Genomic DNA, 19,274 nt, shown 5'->3' on the forward strand with positions numbered 1-19,274 from the left:
GGTACACAACCACATCAATATTTATAGCAGCACAATTCACAATAGCTAAACTGTGGAACCAACCTAGATGCCCTTCAACAGATGAAGATGAACAGATTTTTTAAAATGTGGCATATATACACAATGGAATATTACTCAATAATAAAAGAGAATAAAATCATGGCATTTGCAGGTAAATGAATGGAGTTAGAGAAGATAATGCTAAGTGAAGTTAGCCAATCCCAAAAAAACCAAATGCCAAATGTTTTCTTTGCTATAAGGAGGTTGATTCATAGTGAGATAGGGAGAGGGAGCATGGGAGGAATAGAGGAACTCTAGATAGGTCAGAGGGGTTGGAGGGGAAGGGAGGGGCATAGGGCAATTAATGACGGTTGAATATGATGATCATTATTATCCAAAGTACATGTACAAGGACAAGAATTAGTGTGAGTGTACTAAGTATACAAACAGAGATATAAAAAATTGAGCTCTATATATGTAATAAGAGTTGTGATGCATTCTAGTATTATATATAAATAAAAAAGAAAGAAATAAAAAGAGAAGTTACTAATTTGGCTCCATGGTAACTGCTGGCAGCGGGAAGGAAGAAAGGGGAGAAGAAGCTAATTTGCCTATAACAGTGAAAGAAAAAGCTTCTTTTGTGTGAACTCTGCAGACTGTAAACTTCTGAGCCCCTCCCCTTACATGCTTGGTATAAAGTTCTGAAACTATCTGAACTTGGAGTTCAGGAGAATTGATTGATTACAGCGAGCCTGACTAAAGCTAAATAAGCCTGATTCCTGTTCCTACTTGGTGCCATCGTTCCCCTGTGACAGAACCTCCATAGGAAATGGAATATAGTCCTTCGTTTCTACTGTTTAACATTATGTTTTACTCATTTCCGTGTTCATAGCTCCTTTATACTTACTGATTTGGGGCTCTTACTGAAAGAGGCATGTTAATATTTCCACAAAAGACTATAGATTATGTTATTATTCATTTAATTTTTGCTTGATGTATTTTGAGGCTATGGTATTAGGTACATAAAACTTGAAGTTATATGTCATCAATGGACATTTTTATCATCATGAAATAAATATACCTTTGTATTTCAAAAAAAAAGCACAGAAATTATTAGAGTTACACTAAGAAATCAGTTCAATCTCTCTGTTGGACTTACCCAATTCAGGAAGACATAGCTGTTTTGTGTTTCATGACACAGCTGTTCTGACTCTCCAATAACTTGTCATAGGGCACATCTCACAGTAACCATGCCTCAACACTGGTATTATGTTCCTCATATCTCTGAAACACTTTTTCTCATCACTGTATCCAGATATTTATTTCAGTTTATTCTGCTTCAATAGTTTGGATGTCTATAATACCAGGCATTCAGCCCTCAAAACTCAGTTGCTATGTCCATGATCCTTAAACATGACCCATATTCTCACAATTGTGAGACTTATTAGTGTTTCCTCTTATAAAAGCATGAAAATTACTCATTACACACCTTTAAAATACTAGTCATAAAATAAACTTGAGGAAATAACACCCTCACCGTTATGAATAAAGTGGACTTGAAAATGTGAGACAGAGTGTCAAGTATTCAAAAGACTTCTCTAAGACACAATGATAATAACAATGGTATAGGAAATGATAATTTATTAAAGTAGGATAATCTATTCAATGACAGGATGTATTTTTCTTGGGTTCAAAATAACATATGTTTCCATGTCTCTGACTATTCATTCTTTAAAATAGAAATAAACTTTTGGTATTAAGACATGTTCATGGGGCTGGGGATGTGGCTAAAGCGGAAGCGCGCTCGCCTGGCATGCGTGCTGCCCGGGTTCGATCCTCAGCACCACATACAAATAAAGATGTTGTGTCCGCCGAAAACTAAAAAATAAATATTAAAATTCCCTAAAAAAAAAAAAGACATGTTCATAAAAATCTTTTCATGATCATCCTGGCTAACATATTTTTCACATCTTAAAGAGGAACTCAGACTATGTCTCAATATAGTAAACATTAAAGATATGTTATCAATGCCTATTTTTTCATGTCTACTGAAACAAGACACTTCAAAATAGTATGATATATTATATAAGTTACAGTACTATCAAATCAGAAAAAATTCTATAAGTTAATATAAATATTTCTCCTATACTGGTAAATATTTTATTTATTTTTGTGAAAGTCACTGAACTTACTAGGCTCTGTAATGCAACTGCAACCAAGAATATGATGGTCAAGATAGGGTTCTGTGTCTATAGTAACTAAAACATACAGTGGAAGTAAAAATGACAACATAGAGAAGTCTTCCTAGACAATAACTGTCTTAGCCCCTTAGCAGTCTTTTCTGAAATCTGTACAAACACTTCAAAAGACAGCATTAAGAGGGTTAAAAGAGTAGCCACAATTGTAAGAAGATATTTTGAACATATAAAACCAACAAAGGACTCATATCCATGATATGTAAAGAACTTTTATAAATCAATAAGAAAAAAATCCAATTAAAATAATGCACAGCTTTGATAGGCACTTCATAGAAACAGGTATTCAAGCGGTGAAAATCACATGCAACGTTGGTCAACCTTATTGGCAGTCAAAAAGCATAAATTAAAATTATGAGATTTTTATATATACCTTGCCTGAATTGTAAACAAAAAGACTGAAATCACCAAGTGTTAGTAAGGATGTAAAACAAAAAGCTCTAATGGCTTGTTAGTGGAAATATGGACCTAATTATTGAACATTATTTGTCATTATCTATTAAAGTTGAATATATACATGCTTGATGTTGTAGCAACAAATAATTTCATTCCTAGGTATGATAAGTGCATATATGCACTAAAAGACACATATAAAAAGGTTCATAGTAACTTTATTCATAATAGCTTCTTAATTTTTTATGCTCCAAATCTTCCCCAATAGTATAATGCATGGTATATGGAAGCATAGTATATGGAAGAAAATTAATAGATTAAAGGTATATCAAAAGCATTGGTGAATTCCACAAACAGAACATTGAGAAACAAATCCTTCCTGGATGATTCATTTACATAAAGTTTAAAAACAAGCAAAACACTCAAGAAAATGACAGGCCAAGGATCCTTTTGATGAGGAGAGAGAGTACTGACTACAACTGAGCAGAAACAGGGGCTCAGAAGTGCTAGCCCAGGTGGTAGTTACACTTCTGAGTCAAATCAGTGAGTTGTATGTTTGTTTCTATGGTTTAACCTTTGTGAATATTGGTCTTATGCTATACAATAAAATAAATTTTAAAAATCACTTTGACTTTTTCTTTTTTTTGGCAGGGGTAGGGGGTCTATTGGGAATTGAACTCAGGGGCACTTGACCACTGAGCTATATCCCCAGCCTTATTTTGTATTTTATTTAGAGACAGGGTCTCACTGAGTTTCTCACTTTTGCTGGGGATGGCTTTGAGCTCACGATCCTCCTGGCTTAGCCTCCTGAGCCTCTGGGATTACAGGTGCTGGCCACATTATGTATCACCCAGTTGGGAGTTAAAATAGGACAAAAAACCATTGACTATCAAAACATAGCTCATTGAAGTCATGTTTTCTATATTTGCTTCATTTCTCCTGAATTATGTGCACAATTTACTATCTAAGCCCAAAAAATCCTATGTCTAATTCGTGGGTTGTGCTAATTTATACAGTACATTTGTATACCATATCTTAAACAACTGTTTAATACTCTAGATTTTTGTTTTAGATTTGATTCTACTGCTTATGGATTAGCTAATTGCAACTGACATAATCCTATCATGTTTCCTGCTACATTCTTTGCTGGAAAGCTGAGGGGAGAAAAAATCAATATTAATTTGTTCAGAATTTCACTCATCTTTAATATTATCATTGACTTCATGCTCATTCTTGATGTAGATTATTTTTAAACAGCTCATCCATGTTCCCAGTTAAAAACATAATTTCAAATTATTCAAGGTGAATAAAAGATAACATTAAAAAATAAAAATATGCAAAATTTTAGCATTTTTTATTAGGAAATTGATGAAATAGAAAGGAGAATTAACTAATCATTATCAAATTCTTACATGCAAATTATTATATTGATTACAGTAGAAAAAGTACGTAGGATTTATTTGTGAGTATCAAATTTTTTTTTGAATAATCAAAACATCATCACCACCACTATGATACAACCCAAAAATCTGGGTCTATCCTTGAACTCACCTAGGAATTGCATCCCAACTACTAGATCTGGTGGACTGGACCTGTCATTTCATGTCTGTGACATAAGCATAATCTCTTTTTTCTCTTATCTGAATGCAGGATTAAATCAGGTTCCTAAGGACACTATATTGCTTATTGAGTAACATAATAAATTAGGATTCCACTGATATTGCTCACATATTGGAATAACAAAACATTAAAAGTGTCAAAATTTAAACATTTCTCCAAAGACTTTTTGTTAAGTTGGTGTCTGCTCCAGAAATTTGGGCTCAAATTATTCCATGTCTTGACAAATACATACTCCAATTTACAGTATAATTTACAGTATAAAACTTCCAGATTCTTAGCACAGGAACTTAATGCTCTCTTGAATTGTTTTCTTTTATCTCTTTGGAATTTAATTCTGAAGAATTTTGAGGCACCTGCAGTAATATCTTCAAAAGACTTTCTTTGGAATCATTCCAAATAAAATAAATATTTCTTAAGTGGTTAGAAGTTTTCTTTGAAGTCGTGAGCATAGAAATTTCATATATCCCCACAATGCAGAATAACAACTCCCAAATCAAAGGGGAGGGTGTTGAGAACACAGTTTAAGTCTCAGTCTGTGACTAAATACTGAATTATCAAGGCAACAGAACTGACTGTGAAGTAGGGACAATGATAGATGATTACTCCTAAAGAAACTAAAAAAAGTGAAGTTCTGCTGCTTAGAGATCATTGGGATGCCAAACAGTTGTCCCTGATAAGAGAGATCTAAGTTCTAAATGTCAATAAAGATCCTCAAATTATTAGAGGAGGAAGGAGGTATGGGATCCAAAAATAGTGACTGACACATGAGAGGGAGTATCTGAGCCACCTGAGTTATTTCCAAGTTTCACCAAAGACTCAGAACTTCTTAGGATTGATGGTTCTTGATCTCAGCTTGGTATTAAATCATGCGTGAGTATTTTTAAAAAATATCAGTCCTTATGGAAACACCCAGGATTAAACTAATGAAATCTCTGAAGGCAGGGCCCAACATCAGTCTGGTTCCTTTTAAAGTTCCTCATATTATTCTAATATGTAACATGGCTTGACAAGCAATGGTTTAAAGCATTGCTTATCAAAATTTTAACATGCATACAAGGCACCTGAGAGCATCGATAATATACAAATTCTTATCCAAAAAGTCTGGAGTAGGACTTGAGATTCTGATTCTAACAAACTTAAATATGATGCCAATATTTCTGGTTCATTGACCACAATTGAATAGCAAAGGTTTTATAACAGATTCTCAGCCTTAGTTGCAAAGTAAAATCTCCTGCGGTACTTTTGTCTTTTTAAGTAATCATGTGGGCCTCAAGCACAGAGATTTGGATTGTGGCTTGGTCATCAGTGTTTTTAGAAACCCCAAGTGCAGTCAGTATCAAGAACTACTGTTCGCGGGGGGGTGGGGGGTGGAAATGACATGTATGTGTTCATCCGTGAAATAAAAGAAGTCAGAAGCAGAAAAAGTGAGCAAAAGATAATACACTTAACTTATTTTATTAAATGATTCTGAGGTTATATGAGTATGTTTTCTGAAATACTAGAAGATGATAACTCATCTTTAAAGCTTAGTCTAAAAGATAAGCCATTTCCACAGTCTAAGAGAAAGTATTTATTAACTATAAGCAGATGAAGCTTAAAAAATATCTACTCAACTGTCTCTTTCTTATACTCTCAAACATCACCTCATTAGACAGAAAACACCTGAAGATATGAGATACAATTTACACTCTACTCTCTGTCCACTGAATCAGAGACAACCACCTTTCTGTCAAGCTGGGATGGACTACTTCCATTGTGTGCTCTGCCACCAGTTACCATTCTACCTCTGACAGAAATACATGGGGTCTGGAGAGATTTAATACCTATCACTATACAAGTGAAGGAGTCAGGGAGCATATTGGTAGCAACCTTTCTAAGCAAACTTAAAACATAGATGCATAGATATGGAATGGATAAATCTTGCCAAGTTTAAAAATGAGCAAAGAGAAAAAACTTGGGTGTCTATAAAAATACTACAAATCAATGGAGAATAAAAATAATCTTGACAGATCAAAGGAAGACCATATCTCTGAAAATTGCCTACTTCCCTATAAGAGGACATGTCTAGAAATAGCTGAGGAGTCTCAGTAGACTATAAAAAAATAAAATCAAGAGAAAAATAAAAGTGATTAGGAAAGGACAGGAGAAAGTGCAAAGAAAATAGGGTAATATTAGAACAGTTCAAGAAAACTAAAAATCAATTTAATTCTCTCCCTTGTTTTTTTTTTCCCTTTCCCCTCACAACCTCTTATATGTAATTTTGTATAACAATGAGGGTCTCCTTCCATTTCCATGCAATTTCCCTTTTCTCTCCCTTTCCCTCCCACCTCATGTCTCTGTTCAATGTTAATCTTTTCCTCCTGCTCTTCCTCCCTGCTCTGTTCTTAGTTGCTCTCATTATATCAAAGAAGACATTTGGCATTTGTTCTTTAGGGATTGGCTAGCTTCACTTAGCATAATCTGCTCTAATGCCATCCATTTCCCTGCAAATTCCATGATTTTGGGAGAGAATTAAATTACAGCAGATGGGATAGAGAGAGAAGATGGGAGGGGAGGGGAGGGGAGGGGAGGGAAGGGGGGATAGTAGAGGATAGGAAAGGTAGCAGAATACAACAGTTACTAATATGGCATTATGTAAAAATGTGGATATGTAACCGATGTGATTCTGCAATCTGTATACGGGGTAAAAATGGGAGTTCATAACCCACTTGAATCTAAAGTATGAAATATGATATGTCAAGAGCTATGTAATGTTTTGAACAACCAATAAAAAAATTAAAAAAAAGAAAACTAAAAGTCAATAGCAAATTAAACCTATCCTGAAAATAATAAAATGCAGAATTGATACCGCAGATGATAAAAAGGTACCATAGGAAAGTAACTTTCAACTACAGAGGAAAGGGACAAAAAGCAGACACTGGAAATCTAACATGCAAATAACTAATATTCAAAATGAAGAGATCAAAGCAAATGGAATAGAATCAATAGAATAGGAAAATTTTTCCTAAGTGGAAAAATATCAAAGTATGTAAATTGGAAAGGCTTTTTTAGTATACCTACTATTAGATCTATCTCTGCAAGTTTTCTTAATTAAAGACACACAGAAAAAATGTCTATAAGCATTCAGATTTAGACGGCATGAACTTAAAAGATGAAAAAAAATGCAGCACTTAAACAGAATTTTCTGTAATATTCAGTAAAAACAAATATTGAACAAAGCAGTATCTATAGCTTTTAAAAGTGAAAGTATTACCCCAGATTTTTATGCAGTTAATTTATTTCATGTCTGAATTACTAAAGGGAGAATGCGGGCTAAGGAAGGTTGAGAAACTATTTAAAACAGGAGAGGTTCCTGTTTAAAAATGTGCTGAGGACTGGGAATGTAGCTCAGTGGTAAAGTGCTTGCCTCATATGCACAAGGCTCTAAGTTCAACACCCAGTGCTGCAAAAATAAAGTTGAAAAGGGAAAGTCAATTAGATTATAAATTATATACATTTCTAGAAATTATAAGAAAGAATTAAAAGTATTCTTTAGTTTATTATAAGAAATGAGGTTGGTTGTGATATGGACATATAGGTCTGAATATTTAATAGAAGGGAAGTTAAGTGAGTTCTTTTGGATGAGAGTTTTTCTCTCTGAGGTAGAAGACAAGACAATCTGCTAAATGATGGTGAAAATAGGAGATGCCAGAAAATGGTGAAGGAGGTAGAAAAATAATTATTTTAAACACCAAAGAAATGCAATAAAATTGAAAGGAGGTGTTGAAGGTTCCCTTGAGTCAAGAATATATAATGGTTACTATCTTCCCTGATGAATTATTATTTTCACCATGCTCTGTCTACTTATGAATGCAGAAAGGAAGTAGGGACATGGGGGAACTTCAACATGAGTATGGTTTTTAAAAGGGAATAAAAATATGAATAAAACTAAAATAGAGGACCTAAGGTATTTAGAATAATGGCATAACTATCGCTAAAATTATAAGCTATGAAACTGGAATAGTATAAGGAAAGAAGAATAATTTGTGGATAGAAAAAAGTAGAGCGATCAAATTGTTGCCCAAGAAAACAAGAAGTAGAGAAACTATAGTCAGTGGCTGAGTTAAATTAATAACTTCAGAGATGGAGTACTTATAGGTGAGTTGGTGAGCTTAGCACAGTGGTGAAGAAGATCAGAAGGTCATAGGAGTTAGAAAGGTCAAGGAACTGACAGCCAGACTCTTAGTTATGTCATACAAATGGGTTCTCATGGCACTCAGGAATTTTTGAAAACTACAAAAAGTAATACTTTGGCTATATGTACTTTGGAAGGATAAATACTCAAAATATTCAGGTCCTAAGAGTAAAATTTGGGTAGCCTTACCAATAGTATGAATGGGAACTTGATATTTTCGCCTGGATTTTTAAATGACTTAGAGCAATGGCCATTCTTTATATTAGTTATCCAGGTTATATACAACTAGAATTGGGAATGTAGCTCATTGGTGGGGTGCTTACATAGCTGGGCAAGGGCCTGTGTTGAATCCCCAACACTGTAGATAGATAGATAGATAGATAGATAGATAGATAGATAGATAGATAGATGAACAAGCTTTACTACTTTATTTTATTATCTATATCATAAAATTAATTCAATTTTCAATTTCACAAAGCAGATTAAAGTGAAAAACAAAGATCAAGCTTGTTCCCTTTTCTCCCCATCCTCCCAAAGTCTTTAAAATAGTATAAATGACTTTATGAGTATGCGGGATTACTGCTAATTATGGATTGCAGAGCAAGTACATTATTACAATCACAAATTCAATAAAACAAGAATGCTGCTTACCAAAAGAAGGTGACTCCCGTCCATCCTCTAACCCTGAATCTCTCTCTCTATCTCTTTTTCTGTGTTTGTGACCACGATGCCGATGACGTCGATGGCTTTTTCTTCCTCCCAGGGGCACATGAACTCCAATAAACAGTGTTCGATGACCTTCATTAGGAAGCAAATGCACACATTAAACTTTATACTTCTCCAGAGCACAGAAGATGATGATTTACATGTTAATTGAAACCAATTCAATCAATCCAACAAATCATTTTTTGTGTTTATGACATATAATTATTGGGCTTGTTGCTGTATTTTAGCATTACATTTAAATAAGAATACCATGGCTCTATCACAAATATTTATAATACTCATTATTTGGTTGAATATTTTGAACCATCATTAATTTATTAACTATCTTATTAGTTAAGATAGTCTACTTCTGATACTTTTATCATATTCCTTTTGTTAGGAATAAAAAAATCTGTTCTATTTGCTCCCTACACTCAAATAACTTTGTTTTCTCACCAATTCTCTTCCTTTCAAAGTCAGTGTGTTAAAAAGCCACTATCTCTAATTTAAAAAAAAAAGATTTTGCTCATCCTTCTACTAAGCCAAATCCTACAGAGTTTTTTCAGTTCTACTGTTTCTATCGGTGGCACTTGAATCTCACTGACTACTCTCCTCTCTGTGACATTACTTTCTCTTGGCCAACTCCCTCCTCAGTCTTTGTTTAACTCATATTAAGTCCATTGCCAAGGCTTATTCTATTCACCAATTTAAGGTTTGGGATCTCAAGGATTCTGTCCTCAACCTCATAATTATAACTATGCTGCATAATCTAGGACCTACATCTTAACTTCTCTCTTGGACTGGCAACCTATATATCCTCTATCTACTAGACATGTTCATCTAGACATCCTTCCTACATGCATGTCAAATTCAACATGTCTTTGGAGCCCATCCTTGTCTGTTTTCCAAGTATCAATTAATTTATCATCTATCTCAGTAAATGTACCTGTCATTTCAAAGCCAATCCAACTTATTGCCAGGTCTTGGCTCCTAAATATCTCTTTCTGATTTTTGAATGAATGCTTTCTTGCTATATCCTCACATGTCAGAAAGAATATCATCTCTCTCACGTCTCAGCTTTAGGAGCACTAATTTCATTCATGAGGTTCTACCTTCATGACTTAGCTCTCAAAGGTTCCACTTCCATATTAAACATATGAATTTTGGAGGGGCCACAACATTTAGTCCATAGCATTCTGTCCCTGGCCAAATTCAAGGTCACCTAGACTTTCTCTTTTCATATAAAATTTACAAAATAAATTTTCATAGAAATTATATAATTTTGTGATTTTCATTTAGATCTCTGATCCATTTTGTCTTAATTTTAAAGAAAAATGTAAGGTCTGAGGCTAGATTCTAATATTCATTATATATTTACTTAAGTGAGTTGAAAATATATGTCTACTGAAAAAAAATACCTGCACACAAATACTTACAAGAGTTTTATTCAAAATTGTCAAAAATAAAAGTAATCATGTTCCTTCAATAGGTGGATGAACATACAAACTATGGTACATCCATACAATGAAGTATTATTAAGCAATAAACACAAATGAGCTGGTAATCACAAAAGGACACGGAAGAAGCTCAAATGCATATTAAATGAAAAAAAGATAGTCTTAAAAAGCTAAACAATATGAGTCTAACTTTATAACATTCTGGAAAAGATAAAACTATGGAGACAGTAAAAATATCAGTATATACACAGGAAAGTTATAAGGGTGTAGGTGAAGCACAGGGCATTTGGAGGGAAGTTAAACTACCCTGATACATGTCATTACATATTTGTTAAAACCCACATAACTATACAATGCAAAGTGAACTTGAATATAAACTATGAATATTAGTTAATGATGATTTATTACTATTGATTCAACTCTAACAAATGTACTGAACTAATACAAAATATTAATAGGAGAAAGTATGTACAAAGGGAGAGGAAATATACAGGAACTGTAGGTACTTTATGTGCAATTTCTCTGTAGACCTAACACTGCTCTAAAAACATAAAGTCTATTAATTCTTAAGAAGTCAAGATTCATAGGTGCTCATATCACAGAGTACCAAGAGAAATTTATAAGAAAAAAAAAACAATAAGCGAATAAGGAAATATTTGTGTAAGTCACCAAATTATATATGAGACAATTGTATGGGGTTCTCTTAAGAAAATAATAAAGCATTAGTTTAAAAAAAAAGACTCGTTTTCTCTGCCAAAGTGAACAAAATGCTGTAACAAATTGTTTCTCTCCCCCAACATTCTCGTGTTGAAGCCCCAACCCGGACTGTGACTGGATTAGGAGACAAGGCCTTTATGTAAGCAATTAACTTTAAAGGAGGTCAATAAGTGGCCTGGATCCAATTAGTGTTCTTTAAGGGAAAAGAGATTAAAGAGCTCCCTCAATTGCTTTCTCTCCCTGCACACAGAGGTACTGTGAGGACACAGCAAGATGGATTCCATCTATAAGCCAAGAGAAGAGGTCTCAGAACCAAACCTACCTTACTTGAAAGCATCTTGATCTTGGATTTCCCACCTCTAGAAATGTGAGAAATAGATTTCTGTTGCTTAAGCCATCCAGTCTGTGGTGTTTTGTTATGGCAGCCCCAACCAATTAACTCAGCAAAGAAAGCCTAAACCAAACTTCTTTTAAAAGACATATCATTAACATCATGAGATTTCAGGAATATTCAATACATATCATTTAGGCTGACAGTTTTTCTTCAAAGAGTAAATTAATTTTATTGTAACGAATTTGCCTTCCTTAATGGCCATGTTTATACTTAATCTATGTAATTTTCCATAATTCATGAAAAAAATAAAATAGAAAATACTTATTTTTGTGAGGCAGGATCAGAATACTTCCAAATTCTAGTAGGACTGGAAGTGAAATTGGCATTCTTCTAATCCTAGAGGAATATCTGATATTATACATATTTTAGTACAGGATATTAATCCTTTATAATTCTGAAGATAATTATAGCTCAATCCTCTGGAAAACTACAAGCTGAAAAATAGATTCTATATTCAGGTTTCTGTCCTGTATCCATGTAGGCAAGTGAAAAAAATGGTTATTGGTTCAATTAACTTAAAAAGTTCTTTACTAATAACAAAGGCTATATTTTGGACAAGGAAATAAAGGGAAGTGAACTGATACCTGGTATCAGTATCTGGTCCTGGTTATTATTTTATTTATCACAGTATTACATTATGTTATATAAGAAATATATAACTTAAAAGTAGTAATTTGAAAGTGTAAAGTGCTCACTTCTCAATCTTGTTTCTACTATACATATAACTTTAAAAAATTAACTTTATATTTCTAAGCCAATGAGATCATGGATAAAATGAAAATATTCATATCTACATCTTTTATAAAGTATTTTGCATAATTTGTAAAACGAAAGTTTCAAAACAGTTAAGTCTTATTTTAAGTCGCACAATTAAGGAATAAATCTACTCAACCCCATTTAGAGTTTAAGCAGATCAGCAGAGCACAGGGAGTTTGGGGAAGTAACCACTTGCCACCTCCCAAGTGTTGAGGAAGAAACTGTTGGAAGTGTAGGTGGCAATGTTAGCATCACCCGGAGAAAACATTGCTTCCCAGAATCTGGAAAACTGCCTTTCCTCCTGCAGCTCCTTTCTGGCTGAAGCATTTCTTGTCTAACGTAGCACTGCCTCTGTGATGGCACACTGCACCTTTCCACCCATAGCTAAAGAGAAGTGCCAGGGGCAGGAATGCAGTAGGTGGTGTGATTTCAAAATAAGATGAGAAAAATAGTAAAGGCCAAAAAATTAACAGGAAAGAAGGTGACTGAGAAAAGATTAAGGTAAGCAGGATATGAAAGGATAGAAAAATAATTTTAAAAGAATAGCAAATTATAATAAGGAAATATATGAGTAGAGAATAAATAAATAGCTAACTTTTATGGAAAAAAGAGGAAATATAGAACAATAATTACCTGTGGCATCCTTATCTATTTTATCAGGTCAAGAAAGAGAAAAGGTAGTATGTTTCATTATTTTTACAAGACATTTAATATATATGAAGCTGGTAAATATTGTCTTTGTTGTTCCGTTTTCTACCCAACTACTGAAACCCTTCCAGTGAGCCAAAAAAATCACTTCTGCAAGCACTCTTCACTTTTCTTGTTCAAACACACACCTCTTTTTCTGGAGGACACTGCTGCTCTACATACTCTCAATGAGAGTTCTCCTGCACTGTGAAAAGTGCCTCTCTCCCTCCTGCCTCTAGTTGGGTGAGTGGAATAGGTAAGAGGGTGCCCCTTTGTTCAGACCCTTCTCCTCTACCTTCCCTGAAAGCCCTCAAATTTCAATTTCATGGTATTTCTTATCATTTACTACACAATTCGCCTCATGGTTGCTGTAATCTGCTAAAATCCAGGTAAAACACACGCTCCACAAAGATGTGAGCTCCTTCCTTGGTGTCATTTTCTCCAGCATAACCCCTGCCTTAATCTGTCAGATTTCCAAGCACACATAAAGGATTCTGTGACACTCTTGACCTTTCAGCTCCTTGAACACCCACTTTGCAATGATCCTGCAGTCCTACAACACCTCAATCTTATGCATTATACCACCTCCTTTCTTTATAACTCATAACCTGTGGTATCCTCAAATATATTTCAATCTCACTAAGACCTCATAAGAGCATCTGGAATATATGGAGTCTGAAGTTTTATCAGACTTTTTAAGAAAAATAATACAAAATTGTGAATATAAAATTAAGTATGGAAGTAAATTTAGACTGTTTTAGAAAGTTGACACATGACCCAAATCTCACACGATCCAAAAAAAAAAATTAATATTTCTCTGAATTAACTCTCCTTATAATATTTATATTTTTTGAGCTTAGGTTGTAGGTATTCTTACTTGCATGTGCCTCATACAAGACCCTGCAGCAGGCAGGATATGTGTACATGTATGTGTGCTGTGTTCTCATGATCATACATTTTAGGAAAACATGTGTATATAAGATAATTAGCCATTAGTGCCTAAAAGCATTGTCTTTTTTCATTTCTCTTCTTTCACACTTCCTTTCATGTTGGGCAGGGCACAACAGTGTCTGTGGATATTTCAGAGAACTAAGAGGAAATAGAGTTGGAGATACATTTAGGTGAGATTTAGGGGAGCATATTTATGGGATTCACAGTCACTTCCATATGTGATAAGTTATTCTTAGGTATCTCAGAGTAGAAATAGCTTCCAAGAATACTTGTATCCACTGTGCCAACAGTCCACTGTGCCAAACTGCCCTGATATTGTGACACAAAGATATGGGGCTGGAAGTGGTGCCACAATATGAGGAGGCATCACAACCTCCTAGCATTGGATGCTTGTGGGTAGTGAAGAAGAAGCAAAACTTGAACTGTACAGAGCCAAAAGTCAGTCAGTACAAAATTCTGCCAAATATTACATACATGCAACAAGTTTCATAGAATTATCTTAAGTTTTGGGACAACTCTGAAATTTTTCATGAAATTATAACTAAATTATAAAAACAAAAGAAAGCTTTTAAAACTATAATTCAATAAAAATAAATTTCAATCACTCCTAATAGAGGAAAGACTAAGTATTTTCCATATTATCAACAGAAAATAATATTACATAATAATTGGCATCCAGGTAAAAAAAAAATATAGGGAAAAAGCATTACAGATGTAGGTGAGGCCGTTAATTGAAAATATTATGCTCTTTTCCAAATTTTATGCTCTTATGCTATTTCCTCATTCTAAATAAATATTCAATTCTTTTTCTTGGAGAGAACCCTCAAAATTGCACAAGCTTCAGGTCCACAAACCTTAAATCCACCCCCAATAAAAATCCATGTTTGAGTAGCTCCCACTTTTCCATCTCTAGCTCAAACATGTCTCAGACATATCCAACTGCCTACTCGACTCCATATCTAATAGACAACTCAAATCCAAAATGTTCAAAACTACACTCCCAATCCTCCCCAGCCCAGCCCTCTCCAATAAACTGTTCCCCGTTAACCATCCAGTTGATGATAAAACATTATCCTAATTACTCAGACCAGAAACCTTTGAATTATTTTAGATAGCTCCCTTTCTCTAATCCAAATACTAGGAAATCTATTAGGACATCTTTCAGCACATATCTAGAACTTAGACACCTGTTGTCATTTTACTGCACCATTCTGGTAAGGGCCACAGTCATAGATGTGATTTAGATGATTTCAGTAGCCTCCTAAATGTTCCTGAGTCCACCTTTCACCCCTACATTCTGCTCTAAACACAGAAGCCAATGTGATCCTATTAAAAATGCATGCCATTCCTCTGCTAAACCTTCTAATGTGTCTGCAATTCACTCAGAGAAAATGCCAAAATTTTCCCAAAGTTCTACAAGACCCTCCATGAGGCCCCATCACTTTTAGGTCCCTGATTTCCTCTCCTGCAAATCTCCTCACTCCACTTCACTAGAGTTACATTGACCTCCTTGCTGTTCTCACTGTCACCTTGGGGACTCTACACTCTTTTTACTGTCTGAACTATTCTTCCTCACCTCCTTCAAGTTTTGCTCATAATTCACTTTCTCAGTGAAGCTTACATCTATCTCATATTAAACCCTATTTTTTTCTAAGCCCCACTACCCCTCATTCTCCTCTACTGATATATCTTCTGTAGCATATAAATACCATGCAATTTACTTAGGATGTAAATTTAAGAAGAAATCTTTGATTTATTCACTGATATTTCCCAGGAACCTAGAGCAGTGCTTGATAGTTTTGGATGCTCAAGAAATATTTGTTGAATAAATAAACTTTTTCATAAAAAGGATGATTTTAAGTAAAATGTATAGACAGCAGGCATAATAATGCATTATGCTACTGAACACAGTAAGAAAGGGGTGGAAAAACTAATGGCCACAAATCATAGCAACAATACTCCAATATGGAATTGTAGAGAAAATATTTTCATGTTTATGCATGGTTAGGGAATTCAAAAACAAAAACAAACAAAACAAAAAAACTGGAATCCAAGTTAAAGGTTGACTGAATAGAGACCTGAGAAATAGAAACACTTATCTCCTAGAGCTATGTTTACATTTCAAAGCAGAACAAAATCCCAGAGATAATGGCTTATATTCTAAAGGGTTTAAACTGAGGACTTTTCCTTTCTCTTCACTGAGAGGATTTGTTTATCTGTGGGAGATATTCCCTCTCTCAGGAGAGGTGGAGACAGCCATATAGTAATTCCTATATAAATTCCCAGATTCCTCATTTCAGGGCTCCCCTCCTTTGTGCACAACCATGTACATCCTTTTCTGATGAGGGCATGGATAACCAATGTGGCTATGACTATATGTAATAATAATAGTTTTCCTGCAGGGCACAGTGATGCATGCCAATAATCCCAGCAGCTTGGGAGGCTGAAGCAGGAGGATCCTGAGTTCAAAGCTAGCCTCAGCAAAAGCAAGGTGCTAAACAACTCAGGGAGACCCTGTCTCTAAATAAAATACAAAATAGGGCTGGACATGTGGTTCAGTGGTTGAGTGCCCCTGAGTTTAGTCCCTGGTACCAAAAAATAATAACAACAACAACAATAATAATAATAATTAGTTTTCCTCTGATACAAATCTGAATGCTTCCTTTGAAGACAAAATAAATAAATACAGCATTTAAAACTTACCAGTGGATTCAAGAGATTTTCTACAAAGATTATATAAGATAATATAATAGGTATAAATATTAAACATAAACACTATATCTGTCATTCGTAGACATACATATCAGTCTTTCCCTTCACACTACTAATCTTATGTGGCTTAATAGAAAAAGAAAGGGGAATGAAAATTTCTGTCCATTTTATTGTCTTCCTGCTTCTCTCTCTATTACCAAGTTTCCTATAATGACCCTTGCCAAAAAAATTAGAGAATCGCTTTGGATCCTGCAGAACATTGTATACACGTTTCCAGAAGAGCATTACTATGGATTTTCCTACATTATATCCAAAATTGAATTTTTCATCCTGGTTGATTCACTTAAGAAGACAAAGAACACAAGAAACTAATGATGTCATTGGACTGAAAGAACTTAATAATTATAAATCCTCATCTGAATTGATTTTCAAGATTATATAGCGAACAGCTGTTATAAATTTAAAAAGCAAAAAACTTCATTCAAAGAGGGAATACTTTCAAATGGACAAATCTTAAGTCAATCAAAATATTTAAAAAGAATTAACTTTGTATTTTATTAAAAGCCCCAAAGTTAAAAATACAGTTATATCGATATGAACACATTTTGAAACATTAGTAAGCATAAAACACTGCAACTAATAGAAAATATTTTGAGACAAGTACAGAACACTAGAATTTATTCAAAATTTATCCTGCAGTTGAAACCATTCCTAAAATTTTGACTTAAAACTAATAATGAGATTATTATTTTCTTTTATCTTGTAAAATCTTATTTAGTGCCTTGTTCAAGTAAGTTAACAGTTATCATATTTCTCTCTTGTCTCTGTTAGAAGGCAAATTCCATTTCTCTGAAGCTTACTGAGAATTCACAATGAATTCTGAGAAAAAATAAATGCAGTTAGAATACAGTCATGGAATGGAAAATATCCTAGAAAAACCTCAGGGACTTTTCTAAAAGTTAAGATATGTCAGTTGCAAGAAAATACAATTTCTCCACAAAGAAAAACAAAGGGTTCATTAAAGGTAACATTGCTTTCTTAGAACAAATCTTATTAGCAAATCCTGTATTTTTGACATGTTCAAATAACTATCATGTTAGAATTACTATAAATATTTTAATTATATAACAAATATCAGTACTGAAACATTTCTTGATGTGGCATTGGTCATAGCATGTGAAACATTTACAGAATACAATAAGGAAAGAGATGCATTTGTGACTATGCTTAATAATAGTATTTATAAACTACTTTATTTAGCATGCTCAGAGGGGGTCAAAATATCTACTTTCAAAGAGAAGTGTATCTTTTATTCCATGAAATGATATGCCACAGCTGGTGCATAATTACTGTTACTACAGCCATTTAGATGTGTCAGTCACTGGAAAAGGTCAAATAATTAAGCTGAATAAGCATGTGATCTTTAATTCCAAGGAGACTCCAACAGAGTCAGAAAACATAACAAGGCATCATTTATCAAAATATATCAAAGAATTCTAAGTCCAACTGAAATTCTCTGCCAAAGGAGAGCAACACATAGAAAAAAAATAAAGACCAAAAAAAGTCTCAGTGAGTGTACATATACAGCAAATAGGTACTATTAGGCAACTGTACTGTTGATCTTTGTGTTGTTTTGTTAAAAGCAAAAAGAAATTGTTAAACCAGTGCTGGTCACATTCACTTGGGGGTGCTCTGGGGCCATATTTGTAATAATTACAAAGCAAATGGCCTCATTACTGATTATTCTAGGTAAAAAATAGAAATAGAAATGTTGAAAGTCCTGCAGTTGCTCATTTTAAAAAAGGGGGTGGGGGCTTAGTCCAAAATATCCTATAAGTTTAAAAGGTACTGGGGCATGTTTTCAGACAGACTCCTTCTTACATGTTACACCATCTTAAGCAAAACATAGCAATTAAACCAACTTTGTAAGTTGACATAACAGTGTTATTTTCAATCTCCGAACATAGTAAGTACTCAACATTTCTTGAATAAATAAATGAATCCTAATAACTTGTTTTCTAATTTTAAAAAGACATGATATTTCTCAACTTTGGTAGGTTGTAGAAGAGCTTAATGTTCAATGTTTACAGTGCTCAGAGATTCTAGAGCTTCAATTGGTCAAAATACTGGATAATAAAGATTGCTTATAGGACATAATCTCTGCAATTAGAAAAATGATAACCATCCAGGGACTGGACTGGAACTCAGTGGTAAGAGCACTTGCCTAGTACATGTTAGGCCCTGGATTTCCTTCATAGCACTGCAAAAAAAAAAAAAAAAGAGAGAGAGAGAGAGAGATAACAATCTACTAATTGGAGAATTAAGTATGAAAATTGACAATGAAAACACTGCCAAATAATACAAATTTGAGTGCAAGTAAAAAGCATTAAACATTATTACAATATGAAATGAAGCAAATGTTATGTGGTACCAGTCATTAAATGCTATAAGAG

At 34.0% G+C, this 19,274-nt stretch overlaps 1 protein-coding gene across 3 annotated transcripts in view; it reads right to left on the reverse strand.

The window, feature by feature from the left end:
- The window catches only part of Slc4a10 (solute carrier family 4 member 10), a 213,435-nt gene that overhangs the window by 123,248 nt on the left and 70,913 nt on the right, over positions 1 to 19,274 (reverse strand). For all 3 annotated transcript variants that reach the window (XM_071619392.1, XM_071619390.1, XM_071619391.1), the window contains one exon: positions 9,094 to 9,240. In XM_071619392.1, the coding sequence (XP_071475493.1) occupies positions 9,094 to 9,240 (147 nt within the window). The remainder of the gene's footprint in view (positions 1 to 9,093; positions 9,241 to 19,274) is intronic.

Source organism: Marmota flaviventris, chromosome 11 (assembly GCF_047511675.1).
Source record: "Marmota flaviventris isolate mMarFla1 chromosome 11, mMarFla1.hap1, whole genome shotgun sequence".
Classification (NCBI taxonomy): domain Eukaryota; kingdom Metazoa; phylum Chordata; class Mammalia; order Rodentia; family Sciuridae; genus Marmota; species Marmota flaviventris.